The 17,047-nt window shown below is 63.4% G+C and overlaps 1 protein-coding gene across 11 annotated transcripts in view; it reads right to left on the reverse strand.

Annotated features, from left to right (window-relative positions):
• Positions 1-3,245: 3,245 nt before the first annotated feature.
• The window catches only part of CAMK2B (calcium/calmodulin dependent protein kinase II beta), an 80,993-nt gene continuing 67,191 nt past the window's right edge, over positions 3,246-17,047 (reverse strand). For 2 of the 11 annotated variants that reach the window (XM_043588348.1, XM_043588346.1), the window contains 10 exons: positions 14,721-14,758; positions 14,520-14,591; positions 13,258-13,302; positions 11,836-11,884; positions 10,182-10,262; positions 9,267-9,380; positions 5,166-5,241; positions 4,968-5,062; positions 4,535-4,769; positions 3,246-4,443 (listed from right to left, as the gene is read on the reverse strand). In XM_043588348.1, coding sequence (XP_043444283.1) covers positions 4,537-4,769; positions 4,968-5,062; positions 5,166-5,241; positions 9,267-9,380; positions 10,182-10,262; positions 11,836-11,884; positions 13,258-13,302; positions 14,520-14,591; positions 14,721-14,758 — 803 coding nt within the window. In that variant the 3' untranslated portion in view covers positions 3,246-4,443; positions 4,535-4,536. The remainder of the gene's footprint in view (positions 4,444-4,534; positions 4,770-4,967; positions 5,063-5,165; positions 5,242-9,266; positions 9,381-10,181; positions 10,263-11,835; positions 11,885-13,257; positions 13,303-14,519; positions 14,592-14,720; positions 14,759-17,047) is intronic. The other 9 variants (XM_043588351.1, XM_043588347.1, XM_043588354.1 and 6 more) reach the window with 5 other exon arrangements.

The raw sequence follows: 17,047 nt of genomic DNA on the forward strand, positions 1-17,047 counted from the left end.
CCTGGGGCTCGGATCTTGGGAAACCCACTGTGGGTGGGCATGAGGGGTTGGGGCGAGCAGGGTGTAGGCCAGTGCTTTGGGCCAAGGTCCACGGTGGGAGGTGACGGTCACCAGGCTTCACGGATTCTGGGGTACCTTTGCACTTCTGCTGAATTGACCTTTTGCTGAGGGCACTGCCTATCCATCACATTGCACGGAAATGCCTGTGGGGGTGCAGGGCATGGGGGGTCATCTGTCCTGAACTTCAGATGGGCTCTGACCACCAGGTCACAGCAGTATGTGTGGTCTCTTAACCCGTGTTCCTTTGCCTCGCTGGCAACAAGACCGTCCCAGCAACCACCTGGGGCCTGTGTGCCTTAGCAAGTGGCCTTTCCTGTGGCTGCTGTTCCTGGGCACCAACACCAGGTACCGGCCATCCCGAGCCTCCCAATGCCCCATGGGTGTGGTCTGAGCCAGCGCCTCCCCAGCCCGACCCCCGCAGGAGCACTGCCTGAGAGCCCGCCCCATCCAGAGGCACAAGCCCCTGCTGTGAGACCTGCCAGCCCCCTCAGGCCCTGCTGCCTCCCCCTGTCCTAAGTACTTCCAGAGGATGCCAGCTCACGATGCACCCTTGGGACCCACTCCCCACAAAGCCCTTCCTGGGGTGGTGTCAAAACAAGATCCCGTCCCAGGGGGTCCTTCCCTGAGCTGGTTCTTGCCCTACCCAGGAGGTCCCACCCACTGCCCTGGCAGCAAGTGCCAGCCCCTGAATTCCCTTGCTTGGGCTAGAAGGTGGGACTTCATGGCTTCTTGACGACCCTGCCCTAATGGGTGTACCTGCCAGCTGCCCTTTTGGCTCTGGGCACTGCGTCGGCCTCTAACATAGCCTGCCCTGTGCAACCCTGAGCGAGGTGCCAACCCACCTGCTGACTGGTGCCCAGGGTGCTCTGACTTCCCCTTAAGGACAGCGTGGTGTCTGACACCTCCAGCTTTGGAGGTGGCTGAGGGGGTGGGGGTGGGTGGGGCCGGCTCACACCTGTGCAGGGGAAGAGCACTTGGCAAAGAGTGTATTTTATAGTAACTGCTACCTAACTGTTCTGTTTGAAAGGTTCTTATCTGGATAAACTTGTCTTCTGAAATTCCACAATAGTCCTCTGCTTTGTTCAAGCCTCAGGGGCCACTTTCCTCGGGAAGCCGGGTGCAGGGTCCTGGGGCAGTTCCTGTCCTTAACCCCCAGGCCTAAGCTGTAACTCCCTTCACCTAGACCTGTCTAGCAGGAGACAGGGGAGGGGGGCCTGGAGCAGAGGCTAGCCCTGCCGGGACTCCTGGATTAGGGGGACTGGCCTGGGGGGTTGCCCTGCAGCCACAGCCAGGGCCACACACGTGGAAAGTCCTCAGGAGCTGGAGGCGGGCTCTGCAGGCGTGGGGGGCGTCTGGTGCCTCCCTGGGCACTTGTGGGCCCAGGAGCCTCAAGTCTGGTCCCAGGTTAGGGAATGACCTCAGTGGCTGGTGGTTAGAGGGTCTGAGGATTGTGCAGCCTTGTTTCATTGGTGGCCCTGAGCCTTGCCTTCATCTCACTTGTGATTGTGGAAATGAGAAGTGGCCTTGGGTTTTGGGGCTGGACTGAGGGCATCAGCTTCTGCTTGCAGGACCTGCTGGGTCACAGGGTCTCCCTGAGGCCCAAGGAGCCTTGACCAAAGCAGGTACCATTTAAAAGTGATGAACCCAAGACTGTCTCACTGACCTCACTTTGTAGTTCCCTGCCCACCCCATACGGGGCGCCCAGCCTGCTGGTCCTGCTCCGCACCCCAGGGCTCAGGGTCCTCAGGGCTGGGCAGGGCCGTGTGAGTGCCCCCAGGGAGGCCTGGCCTGGAAAGCCTCCTCGGATTACAGCTGATAGGTGAGTGGAGCCCTAGATACCGAGTCGGGGACTGGACTGACTGCCGCTCGCTCCGGGGCCGTGTCCTAGATTCTCTGAGCCCCACTCTTGGAGCCTCTGTGTGTTCTCTGGCACAAACCTTCCTCCTGAGAACACCTGCCGAGCACCAGGAGCTGAAGTCAAGGGCCTCCTGTCCTAGTGGGCAGGTCTGGGGTAGCCAGAGGGGACCCCCTGGGGCGTCCTTCTTACCAGAAGACACACGAGTGGGGAATGTTTGGTGTCCAGAATTGTGAGGCCTACATTTCTGTCCCAGAAAAGCATGAGGCATACAGTACAGACAGGCATTGGCAGGGCCTGGAGACATGGTGTGGAGGGGGGACTGCCCACGTTCGAGGGTGCACGTGGGCTCCAGCAAGGGGTCTGTCTGGGAGGGCAGAGGGCCAGGAGGCCTGCAGCAGAACCAGTGGAGCACAGACCACAGCAGCCCCAGCCTGCCTGAGCCCAAGCGCATGTGGCCACGCGCTGCTCAGGTGTCCTCAGGCCATGTGGCCATGTGGTCACGCATTCAGACAGCCCTGGGGCCATGTGGTCCTGCTGCCTTGTGCTCAATGCTTACTCAGCCAGCACAGGCCGAGGGCGGGCGTTCCTGGGGGAGGCCCCACGTGGCTTTGCATCCTCACACCACAGGGGAATGGTGGGCAGCTGGTGACGTGTCCCTCCTGAGTGACAGGCCGGGGTCACAGATGATGGGGTAGAGCCCAAGAAGAGCGGGAGTCGGGGGAGGGCACAAGGAAAGGGAAGGAGGGCCCTGGGATAAAGCCCCCAGCTGCAAGTGAAGCCATTGGTCCTGTTTTTCTTTTATTTGCAGTTTCCCGAGACAGAACAAAATAATGATTTTTTTTACACTTACAAGGCTCAGAAAGAAAAGACAATGAAACTCAGCAAAAGAGAGAAGAGGAAGGGCCGGCCGGCACTGCGGGCAGCCGGCCCTCCACAGAGCGGGCCGGCCGACGCCACCACACCTCGGACGCCTAGCTAGAGGAGCAGGTGTGGCTTGCTCGAAAGGGGTCATGCAAAAGAACTATCCCCCAGAAAAAATCCCCAAATTATCCCAGACAGGCAGCTCCGTGGAGATGACAGGTGAAGGGAGAAGGGAGGAGGCCCCCAGAGGGGAGGATGGCCGGGCCCCACGCTGTCCACGGCGAGCACTGCCGCTGCCTGAGGCCCAGGGAGCCCGGTGGATGTTTACCCTGTGTCCATGGGTGGGGACAGCTGTCCTGAGCACAGCCGTGGACGGGCAGGTGAGTGTCCATTCTGAGTGTCGCTCCCCACTCTGTGCCCCTCCCTTGGCTTGATTTGTGGGGGAAGATAAAGAAAACCCTTGCTGAAAATGTGAATTAAGGGGGTAGGTGTTGGGGCGCCAGGTCCTGCGTCTCTTCCATCACAGCCCCTGACCTGGCCGGCTGCCCCGGGACCCCGGTACTGCCACCTTACCACGCGGCCCGAGCCCGAGCTGCACCTCAGTGCCCACCAGCACGAAGGGCACCTCAAGATAGGCCCAGCCCGTGCTCTCCTCATCCCTGGGTCCCCATCACACACACGGCATCCTCCCTCAAGAGGCCTGGCCGGGGGTTCACTGTGCCCTGCCCCTTGGGCCCAGGGCGGCCCTCCCTCCCTCTCTCCCTCCCTCGGCTCCAGACCCAGACTCCAAAAACACTGCCTGGAAACATCTGCCTGAACCAGTCTCGGCCTGGGAGCCCAGAGAGCCATGCACCTGCCTTCTGACCCCTCTCCCCTTCCTGCCTCTTGACCAAGTCCAGAGCCCCTCATGGACGTGCCAGCAGGGGGAAGGTCGGCAGAGGAAGAGGTGACCCTCAATGGGAGGGAGGCCAGCCCAGGGGCTCCCCTCCCGACAGGGCTGCAGCCAACAGTGTCCTCTCCACAAGTCTGCCAGGCGTGAGGTCTGACATTAAGGGGTGCCTCCCCCCCCCCCAAACCTCCTCGGCCCTGGAGGAACCAGAACTGGAGCCTTGGGCCTGAGGGGGCTTCTTGGATGGCTTGTCGGGCGCCCGGGGGCCGGCCCGGCCTCTGCACTGCTCATCCATGCTGGGGGCATGAGAGGAAAGGAGGGGGACAGCCGTGCTCAGGTTCCCTGGGCCCCAGGTGGCCGACACTCCTGACAGCAGCCATGCACGGCAGGGAATGCAGACACCTGGGGAGGGGCGTCACCTAACACACACCGTTCCTCGGCCCGGCCCCTGTGGACACGTTCACTGCCCCATGGTCCCCAGGGGCCAGGAGCGGACAGACACATGGAGCGTGGGTGGGGGGGTGCCCGTCGGTCCGAAGCCCCACAAATGCCAGTGATTTTTACAGCTTTTTCCTTTTTTTTTTTTTCCCGTTTCATCCAACATCAATTGTTTCTGTGGTTGTTGTCTTGTTAAAAAGAAATCACATCCGGTCTTGGTTTTCTGCAGACACAGGCACCAGGGGAGGAACGAGGCAGACACAAACATGCGACAGGCAGGCCACCTTGGCGGCCGGGCTCCAAACACCGAGTCTGTCCCGCGACGCTGGCCGCGGCTCTGAAAGGGGGTGAGAGTGGGTGGTCAGCCCTGCCCCCAGGGGGGCATGCCCCACCCCCTCGCCCGCAAGGCCAACGCCAGGGACACCCACCTTCACTGCAGCGGGGCCACGGGCGCGCCCGAGCAGTGGAAGTGCACGTTCTGCCACTTGCCGTCACGGCGATGCCACACGCGTGTCTCCTCGGACTGGCTGGTGCGGGGCCGGCCCTGCCCGTCGATGTACTGCGTGAGGCGGATGTAGGCGATGCATGCAGCGTCCTCCCCGATGACGTGCACGTGCGGGTTCAGTATGGTCGTGTGGATGGGCTTGCTGTTCTTGGCGAGCACTATGGCAGGGGGCGGGGACGGGGGGGTGCCGCTGGGCTCGGCGCCCTGTGCGCCCCGCCCACCTCCCGTATCTGCCCCACCCGCATCCCTACCACAACGCCCCGCCCAAGGCCTTGTTTCCGCCCGCGCCCCGCCCACCGCCCGTCTCCGCCCGTCTCCTGTATCTGCCCCGCCCACCGCTCGACCCCCTCGCTCACGGTTCTCGAAGTAGAATCTGTGGAAATCCATCCCTTCCACCAGATTGCCCAGGGCTTCAGGCTCGAACGAGGTCAGGCCTGGGTCACAGATTTTCCTGGGGGGCAGACCCAGGTGAGGAGGGGCCCCGGCCACGCCCCGCCCCTCCCTCTCGCCGCGGGGAAACCCACCCCCCCCCCCAGCCCAGACGCCCGGCTCACGCGTAGGCTTCGAAGTCCCCGCTGTTGACCGCCTCGATGAGCTGCTCCGTGATCTTGATCACCTCCTGCTTCCGCGCTGCGGGGACACAGCCGCCCAGTGACCGAGGGCCGCCCCAAGCAGCCCAGCTGCGGGCCTAGAGAAGGGCGTCTCCAGAGCCCACCTGCCTCTCCTCCCCGAAAGAGACCCAAATCCGTCCAGATCGGGCCGCGCCCTCCGAGGCCCCCAGTGCCCTCCCCTCCCCCCCCACCCCCCCACCGTTTCCAAGTCCAGCTATGCTGTGTCACATACAGCATCTCCAGGTGACAGACGTACTCCCTCCGAGGGACCACGTGTCTGGAGGCCAAGGGGAAGCCAAGCCTGCTATAACCCACCCTGTGGTACCCCCCATTCCTGGGCCGCATCCGCTGGGCCCTCTGCAGCTGCAGCACTGGGTCCTGCGTCCCGGCTCCTGCCACCTGGATGTGGCTCACCAGCCCTGCTCCAACCCGTCACCTCTTTAGGAATGTCCACTAAAGGACGAGGCCAGGAAGGCCTGGGGGCTGCAGGGTGAGGATTATGAGCAAAAGCCAGGTTACAGGGCCATGCGGGTCCAGTAGGGAAGTCGAGTCTGTGGGTCTCTTCCTGACTGCCCGCTGGCCTCCACCTGTTCCATCCTGGCCAAGGTGAGCCCCCCCCCACTGTCCCCCCCACATTTCCCGTCCAGCCAGCGCCCCCCATGCCAGAGCTCTGCCTGCTCAGCCTCTGGCCTGGCCCCCAGGGTCCCCTCCGTCTCTTTACAACTTATTTTCATGCCAACTATTATAAACATATGGAAGAAGTGGATAATAATATAGTCGCACACCCTGCTGATTCAAACCAGCACAACTTTCAAGACAGCTGGGAAGTAAAACCTTACAGGTATACTTGTGAGTGACTGTGTTTCCCTAAATTTTGTTCTTCACCCCCTTCCCCAGAGATCGCCTGTCCTGACGCAGGTGCTTAACACCCTCCATGCAGACACACACCGGAATACACACGCCGTGAGCACATGCGCACAAACATCACGGTGCTCTCTTAAAGCAACAGCGTGCTGATGGTAAACCTCGGATGCAGCAAATGCACTGAAGGCCGGGCCCCCTCCCCACAGGCTCCCTCCCAGCTCTCTGCCCCTGGAGGGGGGCGTCTGTCTGCAGGTCTCTACTCTTCAGCGAGTAGTATCCCTGGGGACAGCACACGGGTGAGCTGACCTGCGGGCCAAGGTCCCAGCGCACAGACTGCAGGGTCTAGAAGGGTGAACGTGGTATCCTGAAGCATGTGCCCACAGCCCTGGAGTGAGACTGCCCATTCTCCTCCCTGCCACCAGCACCCACAGATGCCCACCTGGAGGGTGGACGAGCCTAGGCGGGCCTTGAGTGCTGCACAGGTTCTGGACTGTGAAGACACGAGGACCTCCATGATACCTGAGGTGTTGGGTGCACGTGTCGGCTTGTGTGTCATGAGAGGGAGGGCACGTGTGCACATACGTCACATATGTGCGTGTTCGCATGTATAGGTTCATACGTGCGCTGCCTTGCAAGTTTTTCCTACCTTGACAAACCCTCACTCCAGGCCCAGCTGACTTCTGCTAAGGTCCCATTTCCACCAAACTCTGTGCCTGGGGTCCAGGAAGGTGGGCTGCAGGCTCATTACCCTAAGGCCTCATGTCCACCCGTGTCCACCAGCAAAGCTCTGTCCCTACACACGCCACTCTCTGTTCTCAGTCTTGGGCTCCCTGGGCAGGGCAACATCGGACATTCGGGGTCCCTCTGCATCACCTGGCTTCCCTCTACTTGGGCGTTTCTGCTGCAGGGATGCTATCCACCCTCCCAGGTTCCCGTCACCTTAATGGAGATGGCTTCCCACTGAGGCCCCAGAGCTGGGCACCCTCTGCCTGTGTGAGGATGGCGGCGCCTGCTTGTCCGGACACCCGACACCCGCTAGCCTCCCTCCCCCACAGAGAGCACCCCACAGAGCCCACAGCCAACAGCCCTGCCCCTGGGGCTGAGCAACAGTTCCTCTGTCTCATTCCCAGGGCACTCTGATTTACGGTCACTCCATGCTACAGCAAGTCAACCTGATCTCCCACTTAACGAAAGAGTATTGGGTGTTTTTAAACAAGCTATAATAAAAAAAATGAGAATCCGCAACAGGGAAAGTATTAACAGGAGAGAGTCGGGGCACGGCACAAATTGTGGAGCCTGGTGTATGGGAAACTGCTGCCAACCCATTCTGCAGACAGGGAAGGCGAGACTGCCGAGGGGCTGCTGCCCAGACCCAACCCTGGCCCGTGGGGCATACTGCATGAGGGGCTCCCTGGAGGAAAAGCCTCTGAGCAGAGCACAGTCTGACCATCAGCAGGCGACTCTGGAGATGGGGCTGTGGTGTGTGGGCAAGGGTCTGGCTTGGGAGGGGTGCCAGAGGTGAACAGAACCCCCCACACTCCCTCTGGCTCTCCTCGGGCAAGCTCGCAGGCCAGGGAGGCCAGGCTACTGGCAGAGGGTCTGGGGGGGCCCCAGTGACTCCAGACTGGCCCTAATCCACGTACCCTGGCATCTGCAGAGGTACCGGGAGCGCCAGCCACACCAGGCAGGCAGCTGCACAGGATCAGCCTGGATTGGGTGTAATCCCTGATTATGGAGAACAGGGCCTGGGCCAGTGGGTACCGACCCCATTTACATAGGAACACAGCTGGCAGGCACATTCCAGGGAAGGAGGGGACCCAAGACCCACAGCGGGACGGCCCCTGTAGCCTAGGCCCTCGTGCCCAGAGTTGGAGATGGGGGCACCCCATCAGCACCTTGAGAGCCAGATCTCAGCCCAAACAGTCCCTTCTTTGGGCCCATGTGACTTCCGTCCTTCACCTGCAGCCCACCCAATACTCAAAAGAGCCAGGGTGCTGAGGACAGGGGGAAGGGCACATCTAGGAGCTAGGAGCCTGGGGGCATCTGCCCTCAATCCCCCTAGCGCTCACCCCTCCCCCACCAGTCCTGCCACACCAGTGGCTGCAGGCCCCTGGCACCCCTCCCTTTGGCTCTGCTCCAGGCCCCTTCCTGTAGTCCCCACCTCTGTAGTTCAAGACGGACCCCCAAGGTCAGCCTGCCGTGCTCAGACCCACAGCACGTCCTGTCCTCAGAGCCCCCAACCCGGTCTGCTGTGCAGACTCCGAAGGCAGGTGGGCTGGGGTACTGTGGCAGGCACCCCCACCCCCACCCTGTGTGCACCTCTCCACAAACCCAAGCCTCAGCTTCTGTGATCCAAGGCCGGGCAGGCCCAGGAAGTGCACAAATGGGGAGTTCTGACCCCTCCCCAGGCTCTGCTGCGCACCTACCACAGCCCTGCCCCCTCCCTCACAAGACCCCTGGCCAAGCAGGCCCGCAGAGACCTGCACCTGCCCTCGCCCCTCTGGCAAGTACAGAGAGCTCCCTAGGAGAGCCACTGCTGCCCGAAGGCTGCCCCTGTGCCCCCCGACACTGCTTTGCTTGGCTCCCCCTCCTCCCTACCCTGGCCCTCAGGCCTGGGCTGGGAGTGGGGGAGGTGGGGGGGTGGGATGGGTGGGGTGGGGGCACAGGATCTGCCAGCACTCACCCAGACACTCCCCAGCCATGCCCGGCCCCTGGCCCGCAGCCTCTCATCCGACAGCACCTCCCTGCATGTCAGTCCCTGGGCAGGTTGGGGGGGGCTGTGGCCCTGGGCTGTCATCCACCCCTGTAAGCGATCCTCACGGCAGTCGGCGGACGGGCTGGAACAGTCGGCCCCTCCCTTCCTGCCTGGGGGGGGCAGCCCAGTGCAACCCCCCCCCCCCAGCAACCGACACTGCGTCACACGGGCCACAGATCACAGGCGCGAGCCTCTAGTCCACCCCAACTGTTTCTGATTCTTTCCTTCACGACCGCCCATCTGCAACCACAAACTTGGTTTCTGAGGCCAAATGCCATCTTCATGGGGAACTCCCTGTGCCCCACTTTCTGCCCCCACAAGCTGGCTGCTCCCCAGAGTGAGGGGGCAGCACACCACAGCTGGGGGTCTCGACACCCCCGTGAGCCCCCAGTTGCAGCCAGGGGGCCACTCAAGGTGCTACTTACACGGGGTGGGCGGGGGGCCTGGGAGAGCCGAAGATGGGCAGGATGGGGGGCCCTGGACTTCCAGAGCCCCTGAGCCCCTCTTCACTGTGTTCAGGATGTCAGAGAGCCTGGGGGCTGGGGTGGAACAGACCACACATGAACAGGGAGGAGGTGGGGAGCATGCAGGACAGAAAACTGTGGGCTAATGAGCCAAGCCAGAGAGAATAGGAGACAGAGTGGGACGTAGAGGGGGCATTGGGAACATAGGGGGACAGAAGGGGGAATGTGGAGGAACACAGGGGAATGTCGAGGGATGTGAGGGGTACTGGGGGGTGTAGGGGGATGTGGGAGGACAAGGATGGACATGGGAGGACAGGGAGGGTGAAAGTGGACAGGGGGAGGCTCCAGTAATGCCTGGCAAATGCACCTGTCTGCCCATGGCAGAGCGGTTGCTGTGGGCAGAGGAGGGTGCCCTCCAGGGAGGACAGAGTAAGCAGCCCAGCGTGTGGAGAACCCAGTGGAGAACCCACGCGGGCAGGAAGCCCAGGCCTTTTCCTTCTCAGTCCACAAGCCTGTGAGCTGGAGGAGCTTCTGCAATAGCTCCTTGTCCCTAGACTCCCTGGGGCCCGCTGGGTGCTCAGGGCAGGGGGCGCCATGAGGTCACAGTGACTGGGAAGGTCAGGCAGGCGATCCAAGGAAGGCAGGAAGCACAGTGGGACCCCAGAGGGCCCTGCCCAGAGCTCAGAAGACCCTTTGGGGCTGGACCGCAGTGCGGGAGGGAGGAAGGCTCGGAGCTGCTGGAGGAATTAGTGCCAGACGCCCAGACAGGCCCGGACAGTTAGCCTCCGGCAACCTGGAGGGGGCAGCCGAGGCCGTGCATGGTGGGCGCAGGGGCCGCTGAGCAGCAGGGACAGCAGGCCTGGGAACACTACTTACACAGAGTGGGCAGGGGGCCTTCAGCTTCCAGGGCCCCCGAGCCCCTCCTCGTGGAGCTCAGGATGTCAGGGACCCTGAGGGCTGGCGTGGACAGGAGGCAAAGCGTGAGGTGAGGCAGAGAAAGCAAGGCCCTGCTCTCTCCCGCCCTGGGACCGGTCTCAGCAGCAAGAAGCTGCTGGGCAGAGACCAGAGTGGGGCCTTAGCCCACATGGAGGGCCAGCTGAAGGGGCAGAGGCAGCCAGAGGGGACCCAGGAGGAGCACTGCTCCAGAGAGACAGGGCCTGCAGCAGGGGCCTCCTGATGCAGAGAGAGCAGGGAGCTAACAGGAGGTGGAGATGAGTTGGGGGTGTGTGGTTTCTGAGCTCCCCGAGCCCCTCCTCGTGGAGCTGCTCCTCACTGTCAGGAACCCTGGGGACTGGGGCAGACCTGTCAGGAACCCTGGGGGCTGGGGCAGACCGGTGAGATGAAACTGGAGACAGGTGGGGAGACACAGGAAAGAGAGGACAGGGAGTGGGACGAGGACGCCGGTGGGGTCAGGCTGAAAAGGCCCAGACACAGTTCACAGCGGCCCCAACACCAGGTGGTGGGGTCCAGAGGCAGTGGGGAGGCGGGAGGCGGGGCTCCAGGAGTGCTGGGAGGTGTCCAGACCGATGACCTTCAGTGTGCGGGAGTCTGCCCTGTTTCCTGGGGCTGTGGGGGTCTGGGCTGGGAGGAGGCTGGCCAGGCCAGGCTCTGCCGGACCCTCCTGCAGGCTTGGGCCATCCAGGCCCCCACATGGCCAGACAGAACGGCAGGCCAGTGTCGGGGAGGCCTCCGTGCTGATGGTTTAGGCCTGTGTCTGTCTGTCTGGAGAAAACACACAAACAGCCACTCTCCCTTCATCCAAGGGCCTATGCTCCCCTCTGTTTTCGGGTGTCACTGCATCCCCCAAACTGATAGAATGGCCGGCCATCAGGCCCTGGGGCAGCCCTGAGGGGTGTGTGAGCATGTGGCTGAGAGGATTAGGTGGTCTGGCGTGGCTGGGACGCCACATCCCCTCCCTGGGGATGCTGACAAGGTGAAGAGTAGAAGAGGGGTGCCTGGGCACACAGGGAGGGCGCTCTGCCGCCCTCTGAGGCCCAGGCATGGTCACTGGCCTTGCACAGAGTGGAAGCCCAACCCACCCACACAAGTGGTGGAAAAATCCAAAACCCAGAATAAGCCCCCTTGTTGGTTATCTACTTATCAACTACCAGCTAAGCAAGATCACAAATATAAGGGAATTTAACAGAAGTTGAGCAAATTCAGCTCTCAAGGTGTTCCCCACAGGAACCGGTCCTCCGCAGGGTGGGAGGACCCTTGCTGGTCAGGGCGCCAGGGCCGGAGACTGCCCCGGGGCCGGCCCATCTGCCAGCACGCCCTGGTCAGGCTCCCGCCGACACACCCGCTCGCAGACGCCCCGCCCCCACGGCTCACCCACCAGCCACCTCGCGGGCGCCCCGCCCCCATGGCCCACCCACCAGCCAGCGCCTCGCAGACGCTCCACCCCCTTGCCGGCGCCCCGCCCCCCTCGGCCCACCCACCAGCTCACGCCTCGCAGATGCCCGCCCTTCGCAGACGTCCCACTCCCCACGGCCCACCCACCAGCACAGCAGAATGCGTGCGACACTCGTACCTTTTGTGTCTTCGTCCTCAATGGTGGTGTGGGTGCTGTCCGACGACTCCTGGGGACACACAGGGACGCAGGAGGTCAGGACGTGGCCTCCACGGGCCCTGGAGGTGCCCTCCCAAGGCTGCGGGGCCCCAACCCAGAATCCCCAGAGGCAGGGCAGGAGCTTCGTGCCGGCCCCCAGGGGTCACCCATCCCCTGGGCTCAGCCACTCACGTCCCCAACAGCCCAGGGACGTGACTGCGCCTTCTCCCGACAGTACACGCCTGGTAGAAAGACCCTGTGCTCAGGGTAGAAAGACTCTCTTTAATAAGTCAGGAAGATAGGCCCTTTAAAACTCCACAATACTGGCGAAGAAGAAAGGTACCCACAGCCTGTGCATTTTGGCAGACAGGGTGGGAAGCTTCCAGAAGGCCCTCAAGAGCCTTGGCCCGGCCCAGGCAGAATGGAGCTGCACCCACACCTCCTTCCCCAGGAGGGGGCCGCCTGCCCCTTAGGCCTCGACTGTCCAGCATCACTCCTCAGGTGGCCTTAGAGGGCAGCCGGGCAGCCCCACACCTGGGGGCTTGCCGCCCTTCAGATAAGAAACCAGGTGCTGTTCACCTGTTGCGCGGTTCCCAAGACACTGGCTTGCTCCTCAGAAAGAACCATCTTAACGGAGTTCTGGAGGGCCCTCTCTGGCCCCCTGACTGAACACACTGCTCTGGGCCCTGCCCAGAAGTGGGGGGTCTGCAGCCTGGAGGACCAGATGGTTGTCTAGAGCCCCTTTGCAGGGAGAACAGGAGCCTCTCACCCCAGACACAGGGTCCAGGGACACCGGTCCACAGTCACAAGGCAGGAGTGCACCCAGGCCCTTCCCAGCACCTGGAGTCTGGCTTGGTCCCCCTGATCCCGGCCCACAGCCAGCGTGTGGGGGCCCTTTGGGGAACCCAGGCCTGGGTATGTGCGTGTGGGGGTGAGGGGTGCTGGTCCTAGAAACAGCTCAGGCGCCCACGTCCCTCCCACCACCCTAGAGCCAGCCCCTTCTCTGGCCCGGGCAGGCGAGGTGCCTATGCAGCAGAGATGATGTCAGAGCGGGAGCAGAGAGGAGGCAGGCTGCCTCAGCAGGAAGCACAGGGGGCACAGAGGTGAGCAATGGGGGAAGCCAGGGGCGTCTGAGCTACTCCCTCCCCCAACCGCCCCTTCTCCCCTGGGACCTGCGTCTGAGACCACCCTGCGCTCCTGGCCCCTGGCTGCCCGGCAGACAACATGAGACGTAGACCTTGCTCTGGGCCTTGGGCAGCCCCAGACTTGTGGGGCTCACTGTACACCTGCCTCCCTACTCTCAGCACAAGTGCCCCCCAGGGGTCACAGTCCCAGACATGCCCCCCGCTGGCCTGCCTCCTGCCCGAGCACAGGCTCCTAAGGGGGGACGGGGTGCGGCAGTACCTTGATCCCGTCCACAGGGTTATGAATGACGGTGGTTTGAGGCTCCTACAGAAGAAGGAAGCAGAGGAAGGAAAGAGGGAAGTGAGCAGGGCAGGAGGGGGTAGGGGAGGAGGGCAGCGGAGCCAGGATGGCAGGAGGCGGAGCGGGCTGGGGAGGCCAGGGTGGGCCCAGAGGTGGACAGAGAGCAAGCGTGTATGCCCACGGAGTGTGGGAGACAGCATGGGGGCCCCGGGCAGGAAAACAGGTCCTCTCCTCCCTTGGCTGCCCCGGCATGGTGGGGGCACGGTTTTGAGGATGTCATGGGGGTGGAGTGGCACATGGGATGGACAAGGTCTGAGACGGGGCTGGCTGTGTGGGACCCTCCCCTCCTGGACTGAGGCTGCCCCCACGTGTGAGATGGCCATCTGGCAAACCCAGCCTTCCTGTGGGCATGTGGGGCTGGCTCCCAGAGGTGGGCCTGTGGCCCATGGAAACACCACACGTGCTCTGAGAAAACTCAACCTGTGCGCCAGCAAGCCCAACAGGCCACCGTGGGCACACAGCTCCACCACAGCACCCCTGCTCCACCAGCTGGGGCGTCCCCTGGGCAGGATCCCCCAGGCAAGGGCCAGAGCCAGAACCCCCGGGCTTCTCCCTCCGGGCAGCCACAGGCCAGCACAGCCACGGATGTGCATCTCCCTGGCCGCTGGGGGCCTTGTGGGCCACGGCCTCTGATGGGAAGGTACCCCGGCTGGATCTCCACCAGGGAGACTGCCAAGGGCTCCTGTCTCCCTCAGATCACTGGGTGGGCTCCAAGGCCATGACCAGCCTCACCCATTCTTTCCCAAAGCCCCCACGTCCTGGACGGCGCACCCATGCAGCACCTGGGAGGTGTCTTCCCGGCAGGCCACGCCCCTGCACAGTGTCTGCCTGGGCACTCTGGATGGGCCTGCCGAGGGCGGAGGATCAGAAGTGCCCTCCACCCTGGGCCTCGCCTCACTGGCCGCCTGAAGGCCTCTCATTGCTGACTCAGAGTCCACCCGGGCGGGAGGCCGGGCCAGTCCCTGGCACCTGAGGGAGGCTCCCGAGCACAGCCCCAGGACTGCCTGAAAGGGGCTCAGCCCTCATTTCACACCGAAGAGGCAAAAGGGGCTGGAGGACCAGGCGTCCACCAGAGACAGGGCGGGGCTGGACCCCACCTTCACCCCAGGCCTCTGGACAGGTGGCCACCACATGGCCGGGGTGCGAGAGGGCCGGAAGCAGGGGGCTGAGGGGCTCAGTACCAGGGCGGCTGGAGGGAGTGTCCCCTTAGGGCTGGTCACAGCTGCACTGTTTTTGGTGCTGTTCGTCTGGGGCTGTGGAGAGAGGAAGAGGAGGTTAGAGGGACAAGGGGAAACTGCCTGGCCTAGAGGGAGGCCCTGCAGGGCGGTGGGGTAGGGCCAAGCGGCAGGGTCAGGGCTCCCCCCAGGGCCTAGCGCACTCACCTTCACCGCATCCGCTTTCTTGTTGAGTAAGCTCTTGGCTGCTGCATGAGGACAAAACAGGCAACATGAGCAAAGGGCCTGGGGCCAACACCACCCAGCCCTCAGTGTGAGGTGACCTCAGGGACCGGCCAGGCTCTGGGGGCCCCCAAGAGCAAGTGGGCAGGTGAGTGACCCGAGGTCCTGAGGCAGAGTGGCTTCTGTGGCCAGCAGGGACAAAGCAGGCCTGTGGGCCATCCTGGAGAGGCCCGCCCAACACCCTCATCCCCAGGACAGGTTCCTTCCCCGGGCCATGCACCATGACCCTGCAGGACACAGAGATCCCCCCACCCACCAGGGCCCCGCCCCAGGTAGGAACACAGGACAGGGCACCAGGGTGGGGTGGGAACATCTGTCTGCCCTTCTCTGTGTTCTTGGGCAGGGGTAGTGGGCTGTAACTGGCCACCCAAGCAGGGAGGGGCTCGTCCCAGCCCCAGGGGCCTGCCTGCTCTCAGCCTCCTGGCCCCTTCTCAGCCAACAGGACTCGGGCCCCTGGCTGTGCCCCCACCCCCCCGGCTGAGAGCACCCAAGGGGCTGCCTCATTCTTCGTGAACCAGTCCTGGCCTTGCTCTGGCAACATCGGTGCCAACACGGGCCTCTCCGTCCACGCCTGAGGACCCTGGGCTCTGAGTGGGTTCAGCAGGATGATACCCTTGGGGGAGGGTCCCAGGATCCCACCACCTGTAGGATGCTGGGCAGGTGGCCTGTGTCACCCCACTTGACCCCACAGAGATTGGGGCAGACTAGCCCTCACCTCACTCTCTCCTGTGCGAGCCCACCCTGCCCACATCTGCACTCTCCTGAGTGGTTAGTTTTGATGGTGGAACCTCGGAACACAGGAAGTCAACTTACCTCACAGCAAGGGAAAGGTGAGGACAGAGTAGTGAGGAAAAGAAAAAAAACAGGATTCGTATGGTCAGGTCAGGGTCCGGAGTTCGGCCCAGGACTCAGCCTGGTCCTGCCCACCCCACCCACGCTTCCCGGGGGCAGACGCCGGAGGGGTAAGGTCCAGGGTGGTCAAGACCCCCGCCCCCCTCCCCCCCAGCCAGCCCTGAAGCGGAGCCGCCAGCTCAGCGGGACCAGGGTGGTCCCCAGTGGGCCTGGCCCAGGACCCCTCGCTGCCAGGAATGTCCCCAGAGGAACGCCCACTCGGGGCTGTGACATCAGACCCTGTGAACGCTTGGGCCCAGAGAAATGCAGTGGTTCTCAAAGTGGGGTCTCCACGCCAGCAGCATCAGAACCACCCAGGTCCACCCCAGACCTCTGGGGGGGGGGGGGAGGTGGGTGTGGTATCCGTTCAGTTGTCATCTGTCGTGGAGGATCCTAACTCTGCTTCACTTTGAGAACCACCGTCAGGTCCCCAGTGCAGCAGCCAAGGGGGATCCCAGGCCTTGGGCCGCTGCCTGCTAACCACCTTCCTCTCTGCAGTCACCCATCGCTGCCCTCTGGGCTCTGGGCAGGGACACAGGTGACTGTGCTGGGCCAGAGGGCGCTGTGGGGCTGTTGGAGAGCCACCCTGGGTGCAGTGCCTGTTCCCGGCCCTCCCCCCACAATCATCCTTTCCTCCCCCAGGATCCAGGGAGCAGCATTGCACCACAGAGCCTGCCTCCTGGCCCAGCTCTGTGTCCGGTGGTCCTCATTCTGTGAGAGGTGTCTTGGGGTCCCAGTAAGCGAAGGGACAACAGGCCACCCCTTTCGTTGCCCCCCAGGCCTGCCTGCTCTGCGTCTCAGCCTCCCGATCCTGGGGAAGCTGGATCAGAACTGTGTCCTGATGCCCTGCCAGCCGAGAACCAAGAATGTCCCAGCACCAAAAATGCCACCTTCTCGGAGCCACTTCCTGCGGCAGGGATTGGGGAGGGGTGGGCCAGCCCTGCACACGGAGCCCTGGCTCCTGACCTAGCGATCAGCATGGCCCCCTTGACCCACACTGACCTCAGCAGTCCGCTCCCTTGACCCCCCACCCCCACCCCGGCGTCCAGTGCGCAGGCAGAGCCCAACTCCTCTGAAGTGGGAGTCATGCGGGGACCCCTCCTCCTGGGCCCACCAGCTGGGGGCGGGTCTCCTCCAGGGGCCAGGAGAGGAAGGCCCCCAGCCCCTCTGAAGGCGCACGCATCAAGGCAGGTGAGCAGGCAGGCAAGCTGACCCCGCACCCAAAGTTAAGCCAGGCCCTGCGGCACCCTGTGGGCTTGGCATCAGAGCGGTGCAGCCCAGGGCTGGCTCGGCGCCCTGAGGAGATGCGGTCGGCACTGCCCCCCACCACCACACCCCCCCCCCCGCCCCGAAGCCAGGCC

Source organism: Prionailurus bengalensis, chromosome A2, assembly GCF_016509475.1.
Source record: "Prionailurus bengalensis isolate Pbe53 chromosome A2, Fcat_Pben_1.1_paternal_pri, whole genome shotgun sequence".
Taxonomy (NCBI): Eukaryota; Metazoa; Chordata; class Mammalia; order Carnivora; family Felidae; genus Prionailurus; species Prionailurus bengalensis.